General features: G+C 45.0%; 4 protein-coding genes across 4 annotated transcripts; 3 read left to right on the top strand and 1 right to left on the bottom strand.

Annotated features, from left to right (window-relative positions):
- Positions 1–41: 41 nt before the first annotated feature.
- On the top strand, positions 42–2,044 carry LOC120413266 (glutamate receptor ionotropic, delta-2-like). Its single transcript, XM_039573997.2, has 2 exons — positions 42–923; positions 957–2,044. The coding sequence occupies exons 1-2, from the start codon at positions 42–44 to the stop codon at positions 2,007–2,009; spliced, it is 1,935 nt and encodes a 644-aa protein (XP_039429931.1). The 3' UTR covers positions 2,010–2,044.
- Positions 2,045–2,077: 33 nt separating this feature from the next.
- LOC120413259 (uncharacterized) lies at positions 2,078–4,316 on the top strand. The gene is made up of 2 exons (XM_039573989.2): positions 2,078–3,420; positions 3,478–4,316. Exons 1-2 carry the CDS (start codon positions 2,078–2,080, stop codon positions 3,977–3,979), a joined length of 1,845 nt encoding a protein of 614 aa, XP_039429923.2. The 3' UTR covers positions 3,980–4,316.
- A 166-nt stretch (positions 4,317–4,482) lies between these two features.
- LOC120413250 (uncharacterized) lies at positions 4,483–10,541 on the bottom strand. The gene is made up of 2 exons (XM_039573981.2): positions 8,589–10,541; positions 4,483–6,459 (listed from the first exon to the last, which is right to left on the bottom strand). Exons 1-2 carry the CDS (start codon positions 10,399–10,401, stop codon positions 4,580–4,582), a joined length of 3,693 nt encoding a protein of 1,230 aa, XP_039429915.1. The 5' UTR covers positions 10,402–10,541; the 3' UTR covers positions 4,483–4,579.
- Positions 6,617–8,657, top strand: LOC128092538 (uncharacterized). Its single transcript, XM_052706554.1, has one exon. It carries the CDS (start codon positions 6,691–6,693, stop codon positions 8,539–8,541), a length of 1,851 nt encoding a protein of 616 aa, XP_052562514.1. The 5' UTR covers positions 6,617–6,690; the 3' UTR covers positions 8,542–8,657.
- Positions 10,542–16,966: the final 6,425 nt, after the last annotated feature.

The raw sequence follows: 16,966 nt of genomic DNA, 5'->3' as shown, positions 1-16,966 counted from the left end.
TATCCGATTCAAATGATGTCACATGAACTGAATCTTTCAACATGTTACTGTTTATTATCTTCTGGGTACTTCCTGTATCCCACGGAAGTTACAACTTTAGCGACTCAGTCACACCCAAGCCAAAACCACTAGTAGAGGCTAGCATTGCCATGATCAGACAATTTTTCGTCCCGGAAAGCAACCACATCTACATCCGCCGCCGAGCGTCCAATCCGGGTAGTGTCTTTGTTCAGCGTGATATCGTAAACGAGTTGACCGCCCGCTCGGAACCGCACATCAAGATTCAGCTGGAGACGTACCAGGCGAAGGTGCTTGAGCAGTTGCGAGCGTTCAACGTGTTCCTGGTTGATGACTACAAAGCATTCGAGAGGATCAGCGACGGAATGAAGGTGCGTACGTACAATTACAACGGTTTCTTCATGGTGATTGTGAGTAACTCGTCGGAGAGCAGTGGTTACACGGTGCAGCGCATTATGGACGAGCTGTGGACGCATTATATAGTGAATGTTGCGATACTGATCTCTTACGAATACGCACCAGAAAAGACTTACTACTACACGTATTTCCCTTTCGGGAATGGATACTGCGAGCGGGTTCAACCGACGCTCTGGAAGGTGTTCAGTGAGGGACATTTCGGCAACTTGGAGAAAGAATTCTTCCCTCCGAAGCTGTCTAACATGCACGGATGCCCGCTGAAGCTGGCCACGTTCGAGATTGCACCGTTTGTAATGCTGAAATATGATAGCAAGGGTAAGGTGATTCAGACGGATGGTCTAGAAGGGATCGTGGCTCGAGTGCTGAGTCAACAGTTGAACTTTACTACGCAGATCGTTTTGGTGGATCCCCCGGATTGGGGCATTACGGCTGTGTTGGGTTCCAGCACTGGAGCATCGAGATATGTAAGGTGGATTAAATTGCATGTTGTCTGAACACTAACAAATTGTTAATTCCCTTAGATTCGCGACAGAGAAGTCAATTTCAGCATCGGTTACTGGGCGTTGACGCACAGTCGAAGTCTGTACATGGGCAGCACGTTTCCTTACTATTCATCACTGATGACTATAATTGCACCACCAGGATATCCATACAGCACGATCGAACAGCTGATGCTACCATTCAAGTACATCATATGGTGTTGCATAACTTCCATCCTGGCGATCGCCTTTTGCGTGATCACGATTGTCAACCGCAGGTCAATATCTGTTCAATACTTTGTATTCGGCCGCAGAGTGTCTGCTCCTCTGCTCAATACTTTCAACGTGTTCTTCGGTGGTTCGCTACATCGTCTGCCAGGCCGTAACTTTGCTCGAACATTGATTGCCGCATGGCTCCTGTACTCTTTGGTTATCCGTACGTCCTATACGGCATCACTGTTTAAATTTCTCAAGCTACAACCGAACCGCACAGTTCCGCAGATTATCCCGGAGTACATTGCCGCGGGTTATCACATCCGAATGACTCGCAATTTGAGCTACATGTTTGACGGAATTCCAGATGTACTGCCACATCTTCACCAGACAAGTTACGCTCAACTGATAGCCACCGGGATCGACGAACTGCAGCTTCCGTCCACGCGATACGTCATGCTCATGCCAATCGAGGCCATTTCCTTCTTTAACCGCAACCTCACCAAACAGGGTAAACTTCTTCGCACGGTGTACGATCGTGTGTTCCTGTCTAAGCTGGCGATCTACACGCAAAAATCAGCGCCCTTTCTGCCAGCGTTCAACACCTTCCTAGGTCGACTGAATGCCGCTGGGTTCATCGATCAATGGGCCTCTAAATACCATCAGCCGGTTTTCCTTAAGCAGATTCGCTGGCAGACGGGTCCTCGCCCACTTGAGCTACAGCAAGTTATGGGTTGTTTCATATTGCTTCTAGGTGGACTGATTGCTGGATTGCTGGCATTCGTGCTAGAATGCTTTCTTGAGTGGAGGAAGCGGAAAGTGATGTTGAGGCGAATGAGACGATTAAGGCGTACAAGGCGTCGCTTTGTACTGTACGGATAATGAGCTGGTCTATTGTGCTGATGAAACATATAAGGGAACGTTTTTTACCTTTTCAGCACAGTACCGCCATGAAGCATTCACTGTTATTATTTGCACTAACTTTTTCGTCGTTGCACGCCGAAGAGTCCAATCTAGCTGATGCCGTATCAGGCATACTGCTTAAGAACTACCAGGATCCGTTCGCTCCAGCACTGATATCCCAGGCCTTTATTTCCAGTAACAACTCGCGAGCCCAGCAAGACTTGTTGAACTCCATTATCAGCACATTGGACGGACAAATTGCCATACGCTTCAATGTCCCGTCGGGAAACCAACTGCGTAGACCGTGGACGCACCACGTATGGCTCGTTGACAGCTACGAGGCCTTCAGATTGCTGTACCGCGCACTGAACGTTGAAAGCTACGACTATTCCGGCCGGTATCTGATCGTGTACAGTGGTTATCCGGAGCGGAAGATTATCAACCAGATTTTCGAAGATCTGCTGAAACAGCAAATTGTCAACGTAGTCTTTGCTGGAGTGATTGCCACTCGGGTCGAGCTGTGGACGTACGATCCGTTTACGTCGGGGAACTGCTTTGCTGTGAATTTGATCAAGTTGTCGGAGTTGTCCGACGACTATTTCCCGGACAAGACCGTATCGTTACAAGGGTGTAAACTAAAGGTGGGATCTTTCGAGACCAGACCATACACGTTTATCAGCTATGATGAGAACCAGGAGTTGGTATTGGGAGGATTTGAGGGTGACATGCTGGAGGTATTGAAGGAAAAGCTTGACTTCAAAACGACCATACTGATTCCACCCAACAACACTCAGTGGGGAATCGCGACCAAAGAGAACAGTACCGGGATGATGAAGATGATCCAGGAGGAAAAGGTGGACTTTGGTCTTTCGTGTCTAGGAATATCCACGGCACGAAACGAGATTTTGAAGGCTGGTGAAGTGCATTACACTACGGCGCTGGTTATTTCGGTACCTCCGGGAAGGCCTTATACTTCGTTTGAAAAGCTGTTCCGTCCGTTTCGATCAGCAGTATGGTTGGCAGTTGTTATATCCCTAGCCATTGGGTTCGTAACGATAGCTGTTGTCGATCGGATGAGTCATGACGTGCGACATTTTGTCTATGGTAGAGGAGTTGGTTCAGCAGTCTTGAACTTGTACAAGGTACTCTTCGGAATATCAATGAACGTTGTACCAAGTGGGAATTTTGCGCGAACCTTACTATTCCTATGGATAATGGAAACGTTCATCCTACGAACTCTTTACCAAGGGTCCAGCTTCAAGTATCTACAGCTTAGCTTGAAGCGACCACCCTCTCGGACTCTGGCAGAGGTAGATGCAACCGGTGCCCATTACCACGTGATCGACGTTGCTATTCGCTACTATGAGGCATTTCCGGAACGAATGAAGAGGTATGAACTTTAGTTCAACCTCCAATCTAGAGTATTTCTAACCTTTCTCACACTTAGGGTGATTCCCCTGCCCCCAGTGAAGGACAACCTAGCGGCACGCCTTCTCTGGATGACTCAGAACCCCGATAGTCCGGAGGTGATGATGAGCTGTACGGACCACGTGGCGTACCACAACCGGCTACACCGGCGACGTCCCGGTGGATTCGTACGGATAGCACAGGAGAGTATCGCCGTCTATACGATCACCATCTACTACCCGAAGAAGTCGATGCTGACGCGGCAGTTCAATCGGCAGATTCGAAGGTTTCTGGCGGCCGGTTTGATGGAATATTGGATACAGCGGTACGGTGACTACGATTTTCAGGAACAGGTTGAATCCAGTGGGCCGAAGCCGTTAAGTTTAGATCATCTGCTGGGGGCCTTTGAGTTGTGCGGTGTTTTGATCGTTACTAGTTTTGTGGTCTTTTTGATTGAGCTATTAGTTTTCAAAAGCAGCTCCAAGAAGATGTGGAACATGTTTGGTAGTTTTTTGAAACGGGAGGAGATTGAAATCGCATAAAATATTTGTTGGAATTAGATTTTGTCATTTGCAAGCTCATGTGAACTGTTTACATGGTCTTCGTCGATATTCGATGATTTTCCCCGAACAAAATCGACGAACTGTCCGCGAAAACAGTGCACTCTTTTCTAAGCTTCAAATAGAGTCGGCGTAATCCCCTAATGATATCATTTGTTCGGTTTGTCTGGATGGAAAATTTGAAAAGATTCTTTGAATCATGAAAAGTCGATGTCATTTAGCGTGACACAATACAGTCTCAATAAAGATATATTCTCGGATGTACATATTTCTGAAACACAACCATGCCATGACTCCACAATTTTTATTCTAGGTCACCTAACGCAATTAATACCAAGCACAATTTGATGACAACGCAGTGCTTTCATTTAATGGTAAGATCAGTACAATATCGGAATTAAATGTGTGCTTAGGTAACACCTTGGTTGTAATTAAGCTGTGATAAATATAGCTTAGTTGATGTATTGTTGCATTTTGTTTTTTTTTTTCAAGAAAATTTTTCTTGATCTAGATTCTAAAAGTGAGGGATCAAAGTATCTGCTTACAGCAACAATATTAAACAACTTGTCCAGAATCGTTATCTCAACGATGTTTAAATCTGTCAATGCAAACCTCAACCAGAAATGCTACCATCGCTCCCACCATTCCCAACGCATACAGCTCGAAGACTCCGCTCAGTATCGGCACGCTCAGAGCCGTGGCCAGAGCGCGTCTCATCCGAGTCCTGATGATCTCCTGCAGGTTGCGGTTAAGCAGCTCCCGTCGCCAGTGCTCCACAAAACCGTAGGTAACCAGTGGCTGAATTTGCCCGTTGAACGGATCCACCAACGGCGAATTCTTTCGGAAGAACACACTCAGCGTGTAGCTGTACAAACGCTTGCCGAACTGTCGATAAAATGGCCCTCCGTTGTTTAGGACCTGTAGGTTTTGGTAGTAGAGGGACTCCGGATAGCTGATACGCGCTCCACGGAGAAATCCGTACCGGATAGCTTGCAGAGTGGCGTTGGCTTGTTCCGTTGGGATGATCGTTATTTGACGCTGGATGTGCTCATGTAGGTTATCCAAGAGGTACCGCTCCGGAGGGATCACAAAGATGCGGTATTGGGATGCGATGAAATCGTCCCAGTCGCGCACGATCGAGTGGTTCTGAGAGTGGTGGAAATTGTAGAACATGATCTGCTGGTAAGCCGATCGGAGGACGAACGTTGCTAGCATCCAAAGGGTGAGCAGGAAGCGGGCAAAGTTACGAGAAGGGGCTGGGTTGGCGGGGTTTCCGATGGTTGTTTGAAACAGGTTCAACCCTGGGGTCCGATTCATTCGACCCCAGATAAAGTGTTGGACGTACTTTGGGAAGAATTGTAGTAGTACGATGACGAATAAGGCGATCGTAAACATTGCAGCGAACAATGCCCATAGGTTAAATTGGAACGGAAGTAAAAGCTTCTCGAAGGATCCATGCGCGGAACCGGGAGTTACGCACAGGATAAGCGATGTTTGATAGTGACTTTGCGTTCCGGTTAGGTACTGCTGGCGGAGATAGTTGTTCCCGAAGAATCCCAAGGTTAGGTTGACAGTTCCGTTGAGCAGCAGTCCCATGGCTCCGGTAGCGGTTCCGTTTTGGTTGAGCGTACCCCAGCGTTGGTTGTTGTTTGGGATGATGGGACGGATGGTGAAGTTGAGTGCTCGGGCGATGGTTTTCAGTAGAGTTCCATCTACTCCTCGGTAATTTACGATGTTGTCTTCTGCGTCATACGAGAAATCCATAAAGGTGGTCGTCCTGAACAGTGCAACACCAAGTGATGCACCGAAAAAGTTTTTAAACTTAGATGGAAAGTGAAGCTTTGGACTGACAAATCCTGCCTGCATAAAGGTGTTCCAGCGTGCCATACGGGTAAGATGGTCTCCAGGTGTTCCGTAGGGAAAATACGTGTACGAAGCGATCGACTTGTGGATGCGGTAGAGAACGTTGACGTTGTAGATGAGATACTGCGCCGTTACTTGAAAAACGTGCGAGCATAGATCTCCGGCTTCTGCTTCAGATAGTAGCAGAATGAGGAAGTTTCCAAAAGTATCGAAGTTCTTCTTCGTAATGAGCACACTCAAAAGATCCAGGGAAGCTTCAGAATCCATAAGAATCACGTTGAACCTTTGTTTGGATGACGTCTTTATCTTCGTGTCGATCGATTCGACGATCACTGGTAGGAGTGCTGCAGCTCGTTGAACCAGCAGTCCTGCAGAGGCATCAAAATCCGTCGATGTCAACAGAGATATCAGGTAAAACGTATCGAAACCCTGATTGAACGTTTCCAGCAGCACTTGTGAAGCTGCTTCGACAATAAGTTTGTCACAAGGTTCCGGTAGTATAATCAAGGCCTGTAGACAAGCGATTCCCATGAGGATCAATACTACGTTCATGGTTGGACCGTTATTATGGCAAAATGTTGGAGTCTCATATATTATATTTAATAATTAAGCGATGCAATCAGAGGTGACAAAAAAGGTGACTGACTAACGAGGTGAAAGGCAATTAATCATTGTCACGCCTTAAATTTACAAAGAAGACACCTAACCTATGATTTATTTCGCTTTTAATCCACCAGGTAAGTTATGGCTCTTTGTTCCAAATGGTGGATTTTCCAGCATAAAACAAGTAGCTCCTCCCGCATGAGTTCACTCTGAGCTTCTAATCCACGATGATTTCGTTTCTTATAGTACTCATCCCAATGGTGACTTCAACTGCCCTGGAACCCCTCCCGGATATCGATTCCGCCACTAATCTTCTCTGGCAAGCAACGACGGCCCTCGTAACCAGCGATGACTTTGGCGACAAAGCGTACACCGTTTTCATAAGCTGGGTATCAACAAACGATCGCACCAGTGGAAATGTCGCGGAGCTGACCAATCGCGTCTTGAAGTCGCTATCCGGCCAGGTAGCGCTGGAGGTCATACATGGACTTTCCGTCAAAACTCGCCGGCCTCGGGGCTTTAATCTGTTCATCGTAGATGGGGAGCAAGCATTCGACGAAATCTACGCAACGATCTGCTCGAAGCTGTACAACTTTGCCGGATATTACGTGGTGATCGTGCTTGGTAATGACTACGCTGATGAACAGCTGATCGCATACCGGATCCTACAGCAGATGTGGCGTTTCTACGTGGTGAACATCAACATACTGTTTGCTAGAGGTCTGGTGGACCCGGAAGCTCACATGTACACGTACTTTCCATTCTCTGCACGCTTCTGTGAAGAGGTTCGACCGCTGATTTGGAACGTCTTTCGGGAGAATCGCTTCTTAAGCTCCAGGAAGCACTTTCCAGAGAAGCTGCATAACTTTCATAGCTGCCCACTGACTGTAGCGGTTTACTCGTACGCGGCGTTCATGCAGCTTCAGTACGGAGCACGTGGTGAGATCGCTTCGCTTGATGGAGTAGATGCAAGGTTGCTTAGGTATTTGGCGATGACGCTGAACTTTACGTACGTCCCGATGGAAGTGCCGAACGGTCTTCGGTTTGGGCTAATTTACGAAAACGGTACCGCTACAGGGGCTATGCAGATGGTAATATCCGGCGAGTCAAACTTCACGTTGGGGTTCTTTGGGTACAATCTGTTGCGGCATCGATACATGTCATTAAGTCATAACTATCATTACTCCCAACTTGTCATGGTCGTGTCTCCTGGTGAGGCGTATGGATCATTCGAGAAACTTCTGCTTCCTTTCGGTGGCGCATTGTGGCTTGTGTTCATTTTCTGGCTTGCCGGTAGCATATTCGTGATCAGTGTAATCTACCGAACAAGCTTAACTATACAGAGGTTTGTGTTCGGTTATCGTATCCGAACGCCGACCCTCAATCTTTTTAACATTTTGTTTGGAGGATCCCTCTCCAGATTACCCGGTCGCAACTTTGCCAGATTCCTGCTGATCATGTGGATCATTTACAGCTTGATCTTTCGCACTGTTTACCAGCAGGCTTTGTTCAACTTTCTCCATCAGTCCCCAAATCACTCCTCAGTGTGTACGCTAACGCAGCTCATAAACGAACACTATCCAATTTACCTTATCCCAAGCGAAGTGTACGTCTTCGATAATATGCCGGAGCTTCAACAGCAGATTCGTATTATCTCTAGTGCAAACATCCCGCAGTATGATAACGCCATCCGCTGGGGACAGCTGCGTGGTTCCCGAGTGTCCAATTACGAAAAGGTCCTGTACGACAACTCTAAATTTACTGACGGACGTTACTTTCGGATGGTCCGGCAACGGCTGTACAACTATGCGCTGAGTGTCGCCATGCGAATCAACTCTTGCCTGACGAAGCCGTTTGATGATACGATTCTGGAGCTGAACGCCAACGGTCTGGTGCAGGCTTGGGTCAAGAAGTATATTGACAGGAAATATGCAAGCGTTCCGGAACCGGTGGACGAGCTGCGGAAGTTAAGTGTTGGTCAGCTGACAGGAGCGTTTCAGGTTTGGATGATAGGGTTGGGCGTTGGAATTCTGGTGTTTGCTATTGAAGTGGTGAAGGGATTTTTCGAATGCAATTGATTACCGTTGTTCAATGTGTTGTAACTATAATTGTACTCAATAAAGACACTTCTTGTCAGCAAAAAACTCTACAGCTTTCCGGAGTGCAGGTACCTTCTGCGACGCAAGTTCTATCAGGAACATCAAAATACTTGAAACCGTCATGAAACCCCAAACCTCGTAGCACCCGAGCAACGATCGTATGTTCATGATCGTTGGTCGTACCTCGCGTATTTCCTTCGGGAAGAAGTCATAGTTCCCGTATTTCTGTACCCAATAACTCATCAAGCCAGCCGTCTGGACGTGACCTACGATACGGTTGAACTCGAAAACCAAGAATGACCTCCGTGGGTAGTAGAATACCACCGGTGAGGAGACCAGCTGATCGCGGGTACTCCGCACGAAGCCTTTGTTCAGCCGGTACTTGTTGTGAAATGCGATGTGTTGGGAGGTGACCAGTACGGCACCGTCCTGATTCTGCTTTGTAGCTATTCCGTCCAGCGCAGCATTTAGACTGTCGTTTCCCGGTTGAATGTGACGAACCCGGCCAAGTACGGTTGGATTGTTCTTGAAGAAGCGCTCAGAGATTAGCAACATGTCGTAACGCAGGTCGGACTGTTCGATTTCATTCACCGTTTCCACTGGTTTGTGCTTCGAGTCAGCCTGCAGATACTTGAACATCAGACCCTGATATATACTTCGGATCAAGAAGGTAAAGCCTAGAAACAAAATCAGAACGGTTCTAGCAAAGTTTCGTGTGGGCACACGGTTTACAAGCCCAGCATAGACTACTTGCAACATGTTGAAGAAGGCCATCTGGTTGCCAGCTCCGTACAAAAACTGTCGAACGTGTTCCGAACAGAACTTTAGGACAAATATAACTACAATACCGCAACCTAAAATCATCCACAGAACGACCCATGTATAAAGGTCGAACGGTTGCATAAGTTTTTCGATCGCGCTGTACGGCCGCCCATCGGGAACGCCAAACACGACGGAGGTGGTATAATGAGGTGTTCCTCGCGTCAGAATCTCGTCCCGATCGGCGATGATTGATAGACAGCCAATTCCAAAATGAACTTCACTTTTCTGCAGCAGACCCATCAGTCCGGTGCTGCCGTTGTTGGGTCGTACGACACCCCACTGGGCATTGTCCGGTGGGTTGACAAACTCCAACTTGAAGCGCAGCTTGTTGGCGATGGTGGTGACGAGGTGACCTTCGAATCCCTCGATCGATGATTGGTTCTCCGGAGATGGCATGAAGTGTATGAACGGGAGAGACTCGAAGGTTCCGACGCGTAGGGCACATCCGTAGAAATTGTCCAGGTGAGGTTTAAACAGCAGCGAAGATGTGGATCGATCTACTCTGAAGACGTCGGGAGTGCCGCATTTGCTGCTTGTGTACGGGGAGTAGCTGTACAGCTGGGGTTGATCCTCGTGCAGGGAAATTATCAATGCTTTGAGGATCTTAAGCTCCCACAGAGCGTTGAACATGTTTGTTATTTGACTCTCGGCTAGATCCTTGTAAACGAAGGTGTAATATCCATGCAAGTTGAAGTAATCACTCCTTAGTTGTTTCACGTAAAGGTCGAACGAGTCCAGGTTATTCAGGAAGAAGATCGCGTAAAACCATGACTTGTATCCAGGAAGGAATACGTTGTTGAATTGAACTGTTCTAGGAATGCTCAGCGAAACAAGGACTTTGTTGATAAGTTCAAGTTCTGATGAATTATATGCCACTAGTAGTGGTGTTTGTCGTGCGTGGTAGTATTCATCAATAATAGCTGCTATCAATTCCGGCGACGAGACTGTCGTAGAATTTACTAGAACAATGCAGTAACCACAGCTACTGAAAATCACGGCTAATAGTGCTAGTTTCATGCTCTGCTTTCTTTATGCAACTGTAAGGACAATCCGTCGGTACGTTGCTTAAAATATAATTTTCTGTTCTTTTTGTTCAATCAGCAAAAGGTCGAAGCTCGTTGAATTGCAGTTTATTGAGCACGTGGGTATTGTGTTGCTATGCGATGCATTCAATTCATAATGAACAGTAGCTAAACGCATCGACAGCAATTCCATAGCGAAGACGATACCACTAATTGCTAGCGATCCGAGGAACACTTGGTAGCCACCGGCCAGGTGAATGTTGCTAAGTTTTCGTGGCTCGCGGGACTCGGACGGCTTCTTGAAAAAATCGTAATCTCCGTAACGTTTCTTCCAGAACTGGATCAGTCCAGCCGGTTGAATCTGACGCATCCGTTCGTCAAAGACCTCCTTCAGGTGGGACTTTTTCGGGTTGTACAATGCCACGGGAAACGCCGCCACATGATCCCTGGTACGAAGCACAAACTGGCTTTTAGGATAGACTTTGTTGTGATACGCGGCATTGTCCAGCGGAGTCAACACCGCTGCGTAAACATCTCCGGCGCCGAGCATCGCGATCGTATCCCCGAGTGTGTCTTTTCCCGGGATTATGATTATGCGGCATGCTAGTAAAATATCGCCCTCCGATCTCCATCATCAGATACGGGATTCCGGAGCGATGAATTTCATCCATGGTCTCCAACGGCTTATGATTCATCGCACGCTGAAGATACTGGAACAGTGACCCCTGGTATAGATTGCGAATCACAAAGCAGAATAATATCCACAGCAGAAGAAGCGTGCGGGCAAAATTTCTCCTTGGCGGTTGAGACAGCGCCCCTCCGTAGAATATGTTCATCATGTTCAATGCAGGAGCCGTATTGCCATGACCGAAGACAAAATCTCTGACATCTCGGTAGGAGCACTGTAGAAATCCAATTGTGAGTGAACCAGTAGTAATGAAAACCGTGATCAGGAACCAAATTTCCACCCGAAACGGACGGAAGAGCTTTTCAAATGCCGTAAACGGTCGACCTGCGGGTACTACTAGCAGAATCTCGCTAATGTAGTGTGCAATGCCAGCTTTGAGCCAGTAGCTGCGTTCATGCGTGATCGCCAAAAAACCCACTCCAAACTCTACCTCTTCATCTTGAATCATTTTCATCACTCCGGTACTGTTTCCCTTCTCTAGCATCAATCCCCACGATTCCGTCGATACCTTGTATCGTATTGAGAAATTTAACTTCGCTGTAAGCAGGTCCATCATGTCACCTTCGAAACCAGTGACCACAAACCCTTGAACGTGTTTCTGTTCTCGGATTATAGTGTTCGGCTTTGTCTCCAACATTCCTGCTAAAAGCGTACATCCGTGGAATGTATTCAACCGCTCTGGATACAGGTCTACCTCGTTCATAATTGAGGACCTTTCCCACAACACAGGTTCAACCACTCCGCAGTGTTCCTCCGTGTACGGAAAGAACGTGTAGATCAGTGTTTCACGCGTGGTCCCATCAACAGCTACGTTGACGTTGAAGATAGATATCCAACGTCCACAAATCCGTCAATATCCTTCGTATCAAATCACTTCACTCTTCCACAACTTCACCGGCAATCGTTACCAAGTAATATCCAGAATACTCGTACTTCCGATAGTCCATCTTCTCGAAGATCCTCCGGAAGCTACCATACCCATCGACGATGAACCAATTGTAGAACCATGGTCTAACTAACCCATCACGTATCTCGCTACGGAACTGAACCACTAGCTTCCCATCGATGAGCCGTATCACTTCGTTGAGCAGGTCTAGCTGGCGCAGGTTACTCCCGGGACCGGTGAACTCCCTAATGATTAGGACCGCTTCGTTGGAGTGCGCGAAGTGCCGTGCCAAAATGACGGCTATTGAGAAAGAAAACGTGCCCTGGGTGGTTTCGTTGGTTACCAACTTCATGGATGCTCCAGGTGGGGAGATCGTTAAAATTATCAGCAATGAGCCCAGGATCATCCTTTATTGATGTTACGATTCGATGGCAGTGGGTCAATTGGCATGATTCAGCAAAGAATGCATCGTATAAATGGTAATACTACTGGTATCATCCGTCATTGGAGTTGTATAGCTTGTTTTCTTTGTTCTATTCCTTCTATTCTCATTGGCATGTTTCATTTCTTCACATCAAAAAGAAATGTGATGCCGATGTTTCTTTTGAAATGCAAGTCATTCTTGATGTGCATGTGATTACGCCGGTCATATCGAATTCAGTTTATTAGTGGTTTGAGTCGTATTATTCCTTTATCATCGCATATTATTACATTATAACGTAACGTAATGGAAAGTTCCATCCCACACAACCATTTAACAGTCGCCATGATTGAAATATTTTAAGATTCCGTTAAAGTTTGATCAATATTTTAGACACCTGGCTGGAATAAGGTATTAAGCTAATTTTGAAACATTCCGTGCTGTCTCCGGGAAGCTCAGATCACATTTCGATCATAAATAAAGTTGATCAAACACTTTTCGTTTGCCATTGTTTATCCAACTTAAGAATGTTATGGAGGATGATACCGCTTGACTTTTGACGAGAGCTGTCAATGTGACAGTGAGTCTGCCTTTGAGTTTATGAATGATGACTTTGCAAAAAATCAATGATGGCATTTTTTTTATATTTTATTTTATGTATCACCATTAGAACGTTTCCAGATCCACGTGCGAAAGATTCTGATTCAGTATCAGAACCCCCCCAAATTCTGTCCAAAACAAAAAAGCTGTCAATAGACGGTAATTATGGGACACCATGCTTGCGGAATGATTAATGAGTTTTTTCGCAAGCAGGCTCGACCCTCCCGGATTGACAAATCCGGGTGGCCATCAATTCTCCTTAGCATTAATCAACAATAAAGAGCATTCTTCAAGCGATTTGATTAAACTTTCAAAATAGCTGAAAATCACCGCACACACCGTTGATGAATTTCTTATAGATTCTATTTATACGTTTTATTTTGGTAACGACCAGCAACGATTGTCCGACCAGATCGTGAGATATCATTTTGATGAAGCACACGTGACAAAAGCCGCTTAAACGATCTCTGCGTACCTTCCCCTCAGTTAGGCTAGAAGTAGGCTCTGAGATCACTTTTGACAGTTCAATTACAAGATGGTTACTTGTTAGATTAGGTTAGAGACACGATCGTAATCGCTAAGCCTGTAGTTAACGAGCAGACAGAATAATGATAACCCGTAAAGTAGATGACCCCTCGGGGTCAATTACAGTCACCAGAAGGGGTTTGCTGTTTTGTTTACATTACGAGTCTCGTTTGTTTTTATCACTCACGACTACGACTAGCGACGAACGTGATCATCCGCGAAAGATGATAATCTTCGCAGCGATGATACGTCATAAGAGTATTTGATGAATTTAACGGTAAGAAACGGTGTGTTGCTTAGCAACGTGTGCAAGTGCAAATAAACTTTGGCGTTGCACTTCCTGTTTGTCCTGATGTGTCGATTAGGCAAACACGTGTCGAATCAACAAAAACAACACAAATTGGTTTTGCGTGGGGTTTTGTCCGACACTGTTTCGATACTATCGGTGTTATGGTCACGCGAATCCTTGGTAGAGGTACATTAGAATGCATGGTAATTAGGTAGGATTACATAATGAGATGCAGTCGTGTGAGTATAATTGCATGAATTTTATTTTTTTAAGCAAAGCTGAACATGATAAATTGCACGAAAAGCTTCAATGAAATTTTGCAGATATTAATTCCTGTATAACAAATGGGAATGACATAACCTCAAAAGGTCTTAAAACTCGATGAAAATTGCTTCCAAAAAGTGGAAGTCCGAAATTTGAGAGACTTTTTTTTTATAGAGCTTTACTTTTACTGAGCAAATGTTGTAAATTTGGACAAATTTTACTTCTGTAATTAAGTTATTGAGTTGGTCTGATGATCTAGAGCCTTGTCACGGGATATTCAAAAGGTCAAAGAAATCTGTAGTTACGTTCAATAACCGCCACAACCAATACCGTTTCATTCCGGTTTTGTGAAACTTGTCGACTCCATTCATAACCACGTGCACTTTCCACGCTGACCTTCAGAAGCTGTTTCATTGAACGTGGGCGACGACGGTGCAAAAATTTTGGCAATCTCACCCCGATGCAAGTGCCCTTGTTACCCTATTCAGTCGGTCGAAGTTTCAACCGATTCGTGCCACCGTGGCTCCACTCCCGCAGGAAAGGCAAACCGGTTCCGTGCTCATTACAACACTTATGTAATCACAAATTGATGCGCAGTTCACCACACCACTCGCGTTTTTGTTGCAGTTGCGACAGGCATGTTGTGAGAATGTCGACTTTCGCTTTTTTGCTCGGGTTGTTGCAACATCTGTCAGTTTTGCCATAATGGCGGCCGCCATAAAACGTAGGGTTGACAGATCAATTATTGAACCCACTGAATGCAAGCAACATTCACATTTCCGACAAGAAAGAATAGTAAGGTAAACAACCTTGTCATTTCGATTGTTCAGGTATGAAAAGAGAAAATAAAATTAACTGTTCATGATCGCGATTTCGAAAAACAAAAACCTGGAACTGGATCACTAGGGCGGCCTTCACCAAGTTGACCTTGGGACTGGTAAAACTACTGCGGGTGAATGGATATCAGCCTTTCTCCTTTTTTCTCTCTCTGAAAAGTCCAGGGTCACGGAACTTTTACGCGCGGATGGATGGGCTCAACCCCAGGTCCAAGGGATTGTCGCTTAATGAACTTATTTTGCGTTCAAAAGAAAAATTGCGTTCGAAATGTGATAATTGCTTGCAATTGCATGTTTTTATGCTGTTTTTTTTCCGCAATGTTGCAGGCATTTTACGATCGCCGTGCTGAAATATGCCGACATCGGCATCGAAAGGGGGTGAGTTTGGACAGGTAAAATGCTGTTGAATCGTGCGTAGTGAAAACTGGAACGCCTACCAGTTCTAGGGCTCCCCGAGACTTTGAACTTGAAGCTGAAGTTAATTGGTTTCTAAGTACAAGTAGAACTAGTTCCCAACGCGTCACCTAGACTGGCTGCTAGTTAATAAGCGACTATAGTGTGAACTATAGTTGTTACCTTCTGGCTCAGAGCGATAGATTTGACAATTTTCCAGTACATAGTTGATCTTTTGTGAATAACATTGCGTTGTGTTTCTTTTCTCACTGAACGAGGAAAATTGCGAAGTACGAAGACAATAACAGATTACAATTCGAGCAATGTTCATAAAGTTCAGAAGTAAGTTTGGCTTATTCTGGTCCACAAATTGTTTCAAGATTTCCGTAATTTTTTTTTCATAGAAATCTCTACGGAATTTTTATTCGATTTTGTGTTTCTGACAAAGTAATAGGTATGAATAAAGACTTCTCAGAATGTCTGGAACTATGTGCTTTTAAGAGTGTTATCAATTTCTGAGAAGTTTTTTTATCGTTATTTTTTTTTGTAGTAACACAAAGAAATAACTCTATCAGTGCCTAAAATTTAAACTAAGATAATATCAATGCAGTCCAGGCTCGATTGTTCGAACACAGAAAAAAAAAAATGATGGTAATGTTCATCAGGAAATGGTGACAGATTTTGTGGCAAAAAAAATGATTAATTTTACCCCAGAAAATGATGAACTTTCATCAGTTTTTGATGAATATTCATCAGGTTCACATTTTTACACATTTTTTATGTAATATTACTCAAAAAAAGAGGTAATATTCAACCTACCAAATTTTCAACATTCCAAAATTCTACTTTTTTTTTCTGTGAAGGCCTTGGAAAAATTTCACATCGGATAATCGAAACTTCGGATAAGGCAATTTTTGGGTTCAATTTTGAGTTGTGTAGATGAGCGACGAAAAATTAAGCAGCACAATTTTATGCGGTGGCTTTTGCAAGGCAGTGACGAAGCACAAAACAACCAAACTACAATCAACTTTCAAACCGGGGGGATGGCAACCCTATTCCGACCAAAGCAAACTGACAACAGTCGACATTAGCACGGTTGTCAAATGAGAGCCCACAACAAAAGCACTAGCTGTCAAATGGTAGCCCATAACAAATCATTGTTTGGGTTTTTGATTTTCAAATTTTCCGCAATTTAAACGATAAATTCCTGAAAAAAACACGTTAATTGTGTTGCTGATGGCAAATTCTATCATATTCTTGTAGATTCCATCTCAATATTGGCTGAAAATTCATATCGAAAAAAGTGATTTTTCTGTTTACCTTTTTTTGCTTTTTTTCTTTCGGTCGACAAAACAGTGCGCCCGTACACTCAGAATCAGAATTACACATTTTCCAGTTTGCTTTTACACATTTGCATGGGACTTTTGAGTTCAACCAGGATAACACACTTCGTGTTACCAAAGTAATATGAATAATACTGATTCTGAGTGTTTGTTATCTGAACTTCCAAGATGGCGGCTTCTTCGCTACCCCCTGTTTCAAACGCACACCCTCAATGTTGTCACCACCTTATCACTTCCTCTGCGAGACGTCACGCTACGCCGATTCCGTTTGGGTTGCGTGTGGCCTTCTAATTTTCTAGCTTCATCTACCACCGC

Source organism: Culex pipiens, chromosome 1, assembly GCF_016801865.2.
Source record: "Culex pipiens pallens isolate TS chromosome 1, TS_CPP_V2, whole genome shotgun sequence".
Taxonomy (NCBI): Eukaryota; Metazoa; Arthropoda; class Insecta; order Diptera; family Culicidae; genus Culex; species Culex pipiens.
This window is presented reverse-complemented; position numbering and strand designations above follow the sequence as displayed.

Excerpts from the sequence above, each read along its gene's own strand:
- LOC120413259 (XM_039573989.2), top strand. The coding sequence starts at position 2,078 with ATGAAGCATTCACTGTTATTATTTGCACTAACTTTTTCGTCGTTGCAC. Across the intron at positions 3,421-3,477 it reads TTTCCGGAACGAATGAAGAG|GGTGATTCCCCTGCCCCCAG; the intron begins GTATGAACTTTA and ends TCTCACACTTAG.
- LOC128092538 (XM_052706554.1), top strand. The coding sequence starts at position 6,691 with ATGATTTCGTTTCTTATAGTACTCATCCCAATGGTGACTTCAACTGCC.
- LOC120413250 (XM_039573981.2), bottom strand. The coding sequence starts at position 10,401 with ATGAAACTAGCACTATTAGCCGTGATTTTCAGTAGCTGTGGTTACTGC. Across the intron at positions 6,460-8,588 it reads GTTTTTTGCTGACAAGAAGT|ATATAATATATGAGACTCCA; the intron begins GTCTTTATTGAG and ends CTTAATTATTAA.
- LOC120413266 (XM_039573997.2), top strand. The coding sequence starts at position 42 with ATGTTACTGTTTATTATCTTCTGGGTACTTCCTGTATCCCACGGAAGT. Across the intron at positions 924-956 it reads GGTGGATTAAATTGCATGTT|ATTCGCGACAGAGAAGTCAA; the intron begins GTCTGAACACTA and ends TAATTCCCTTAG.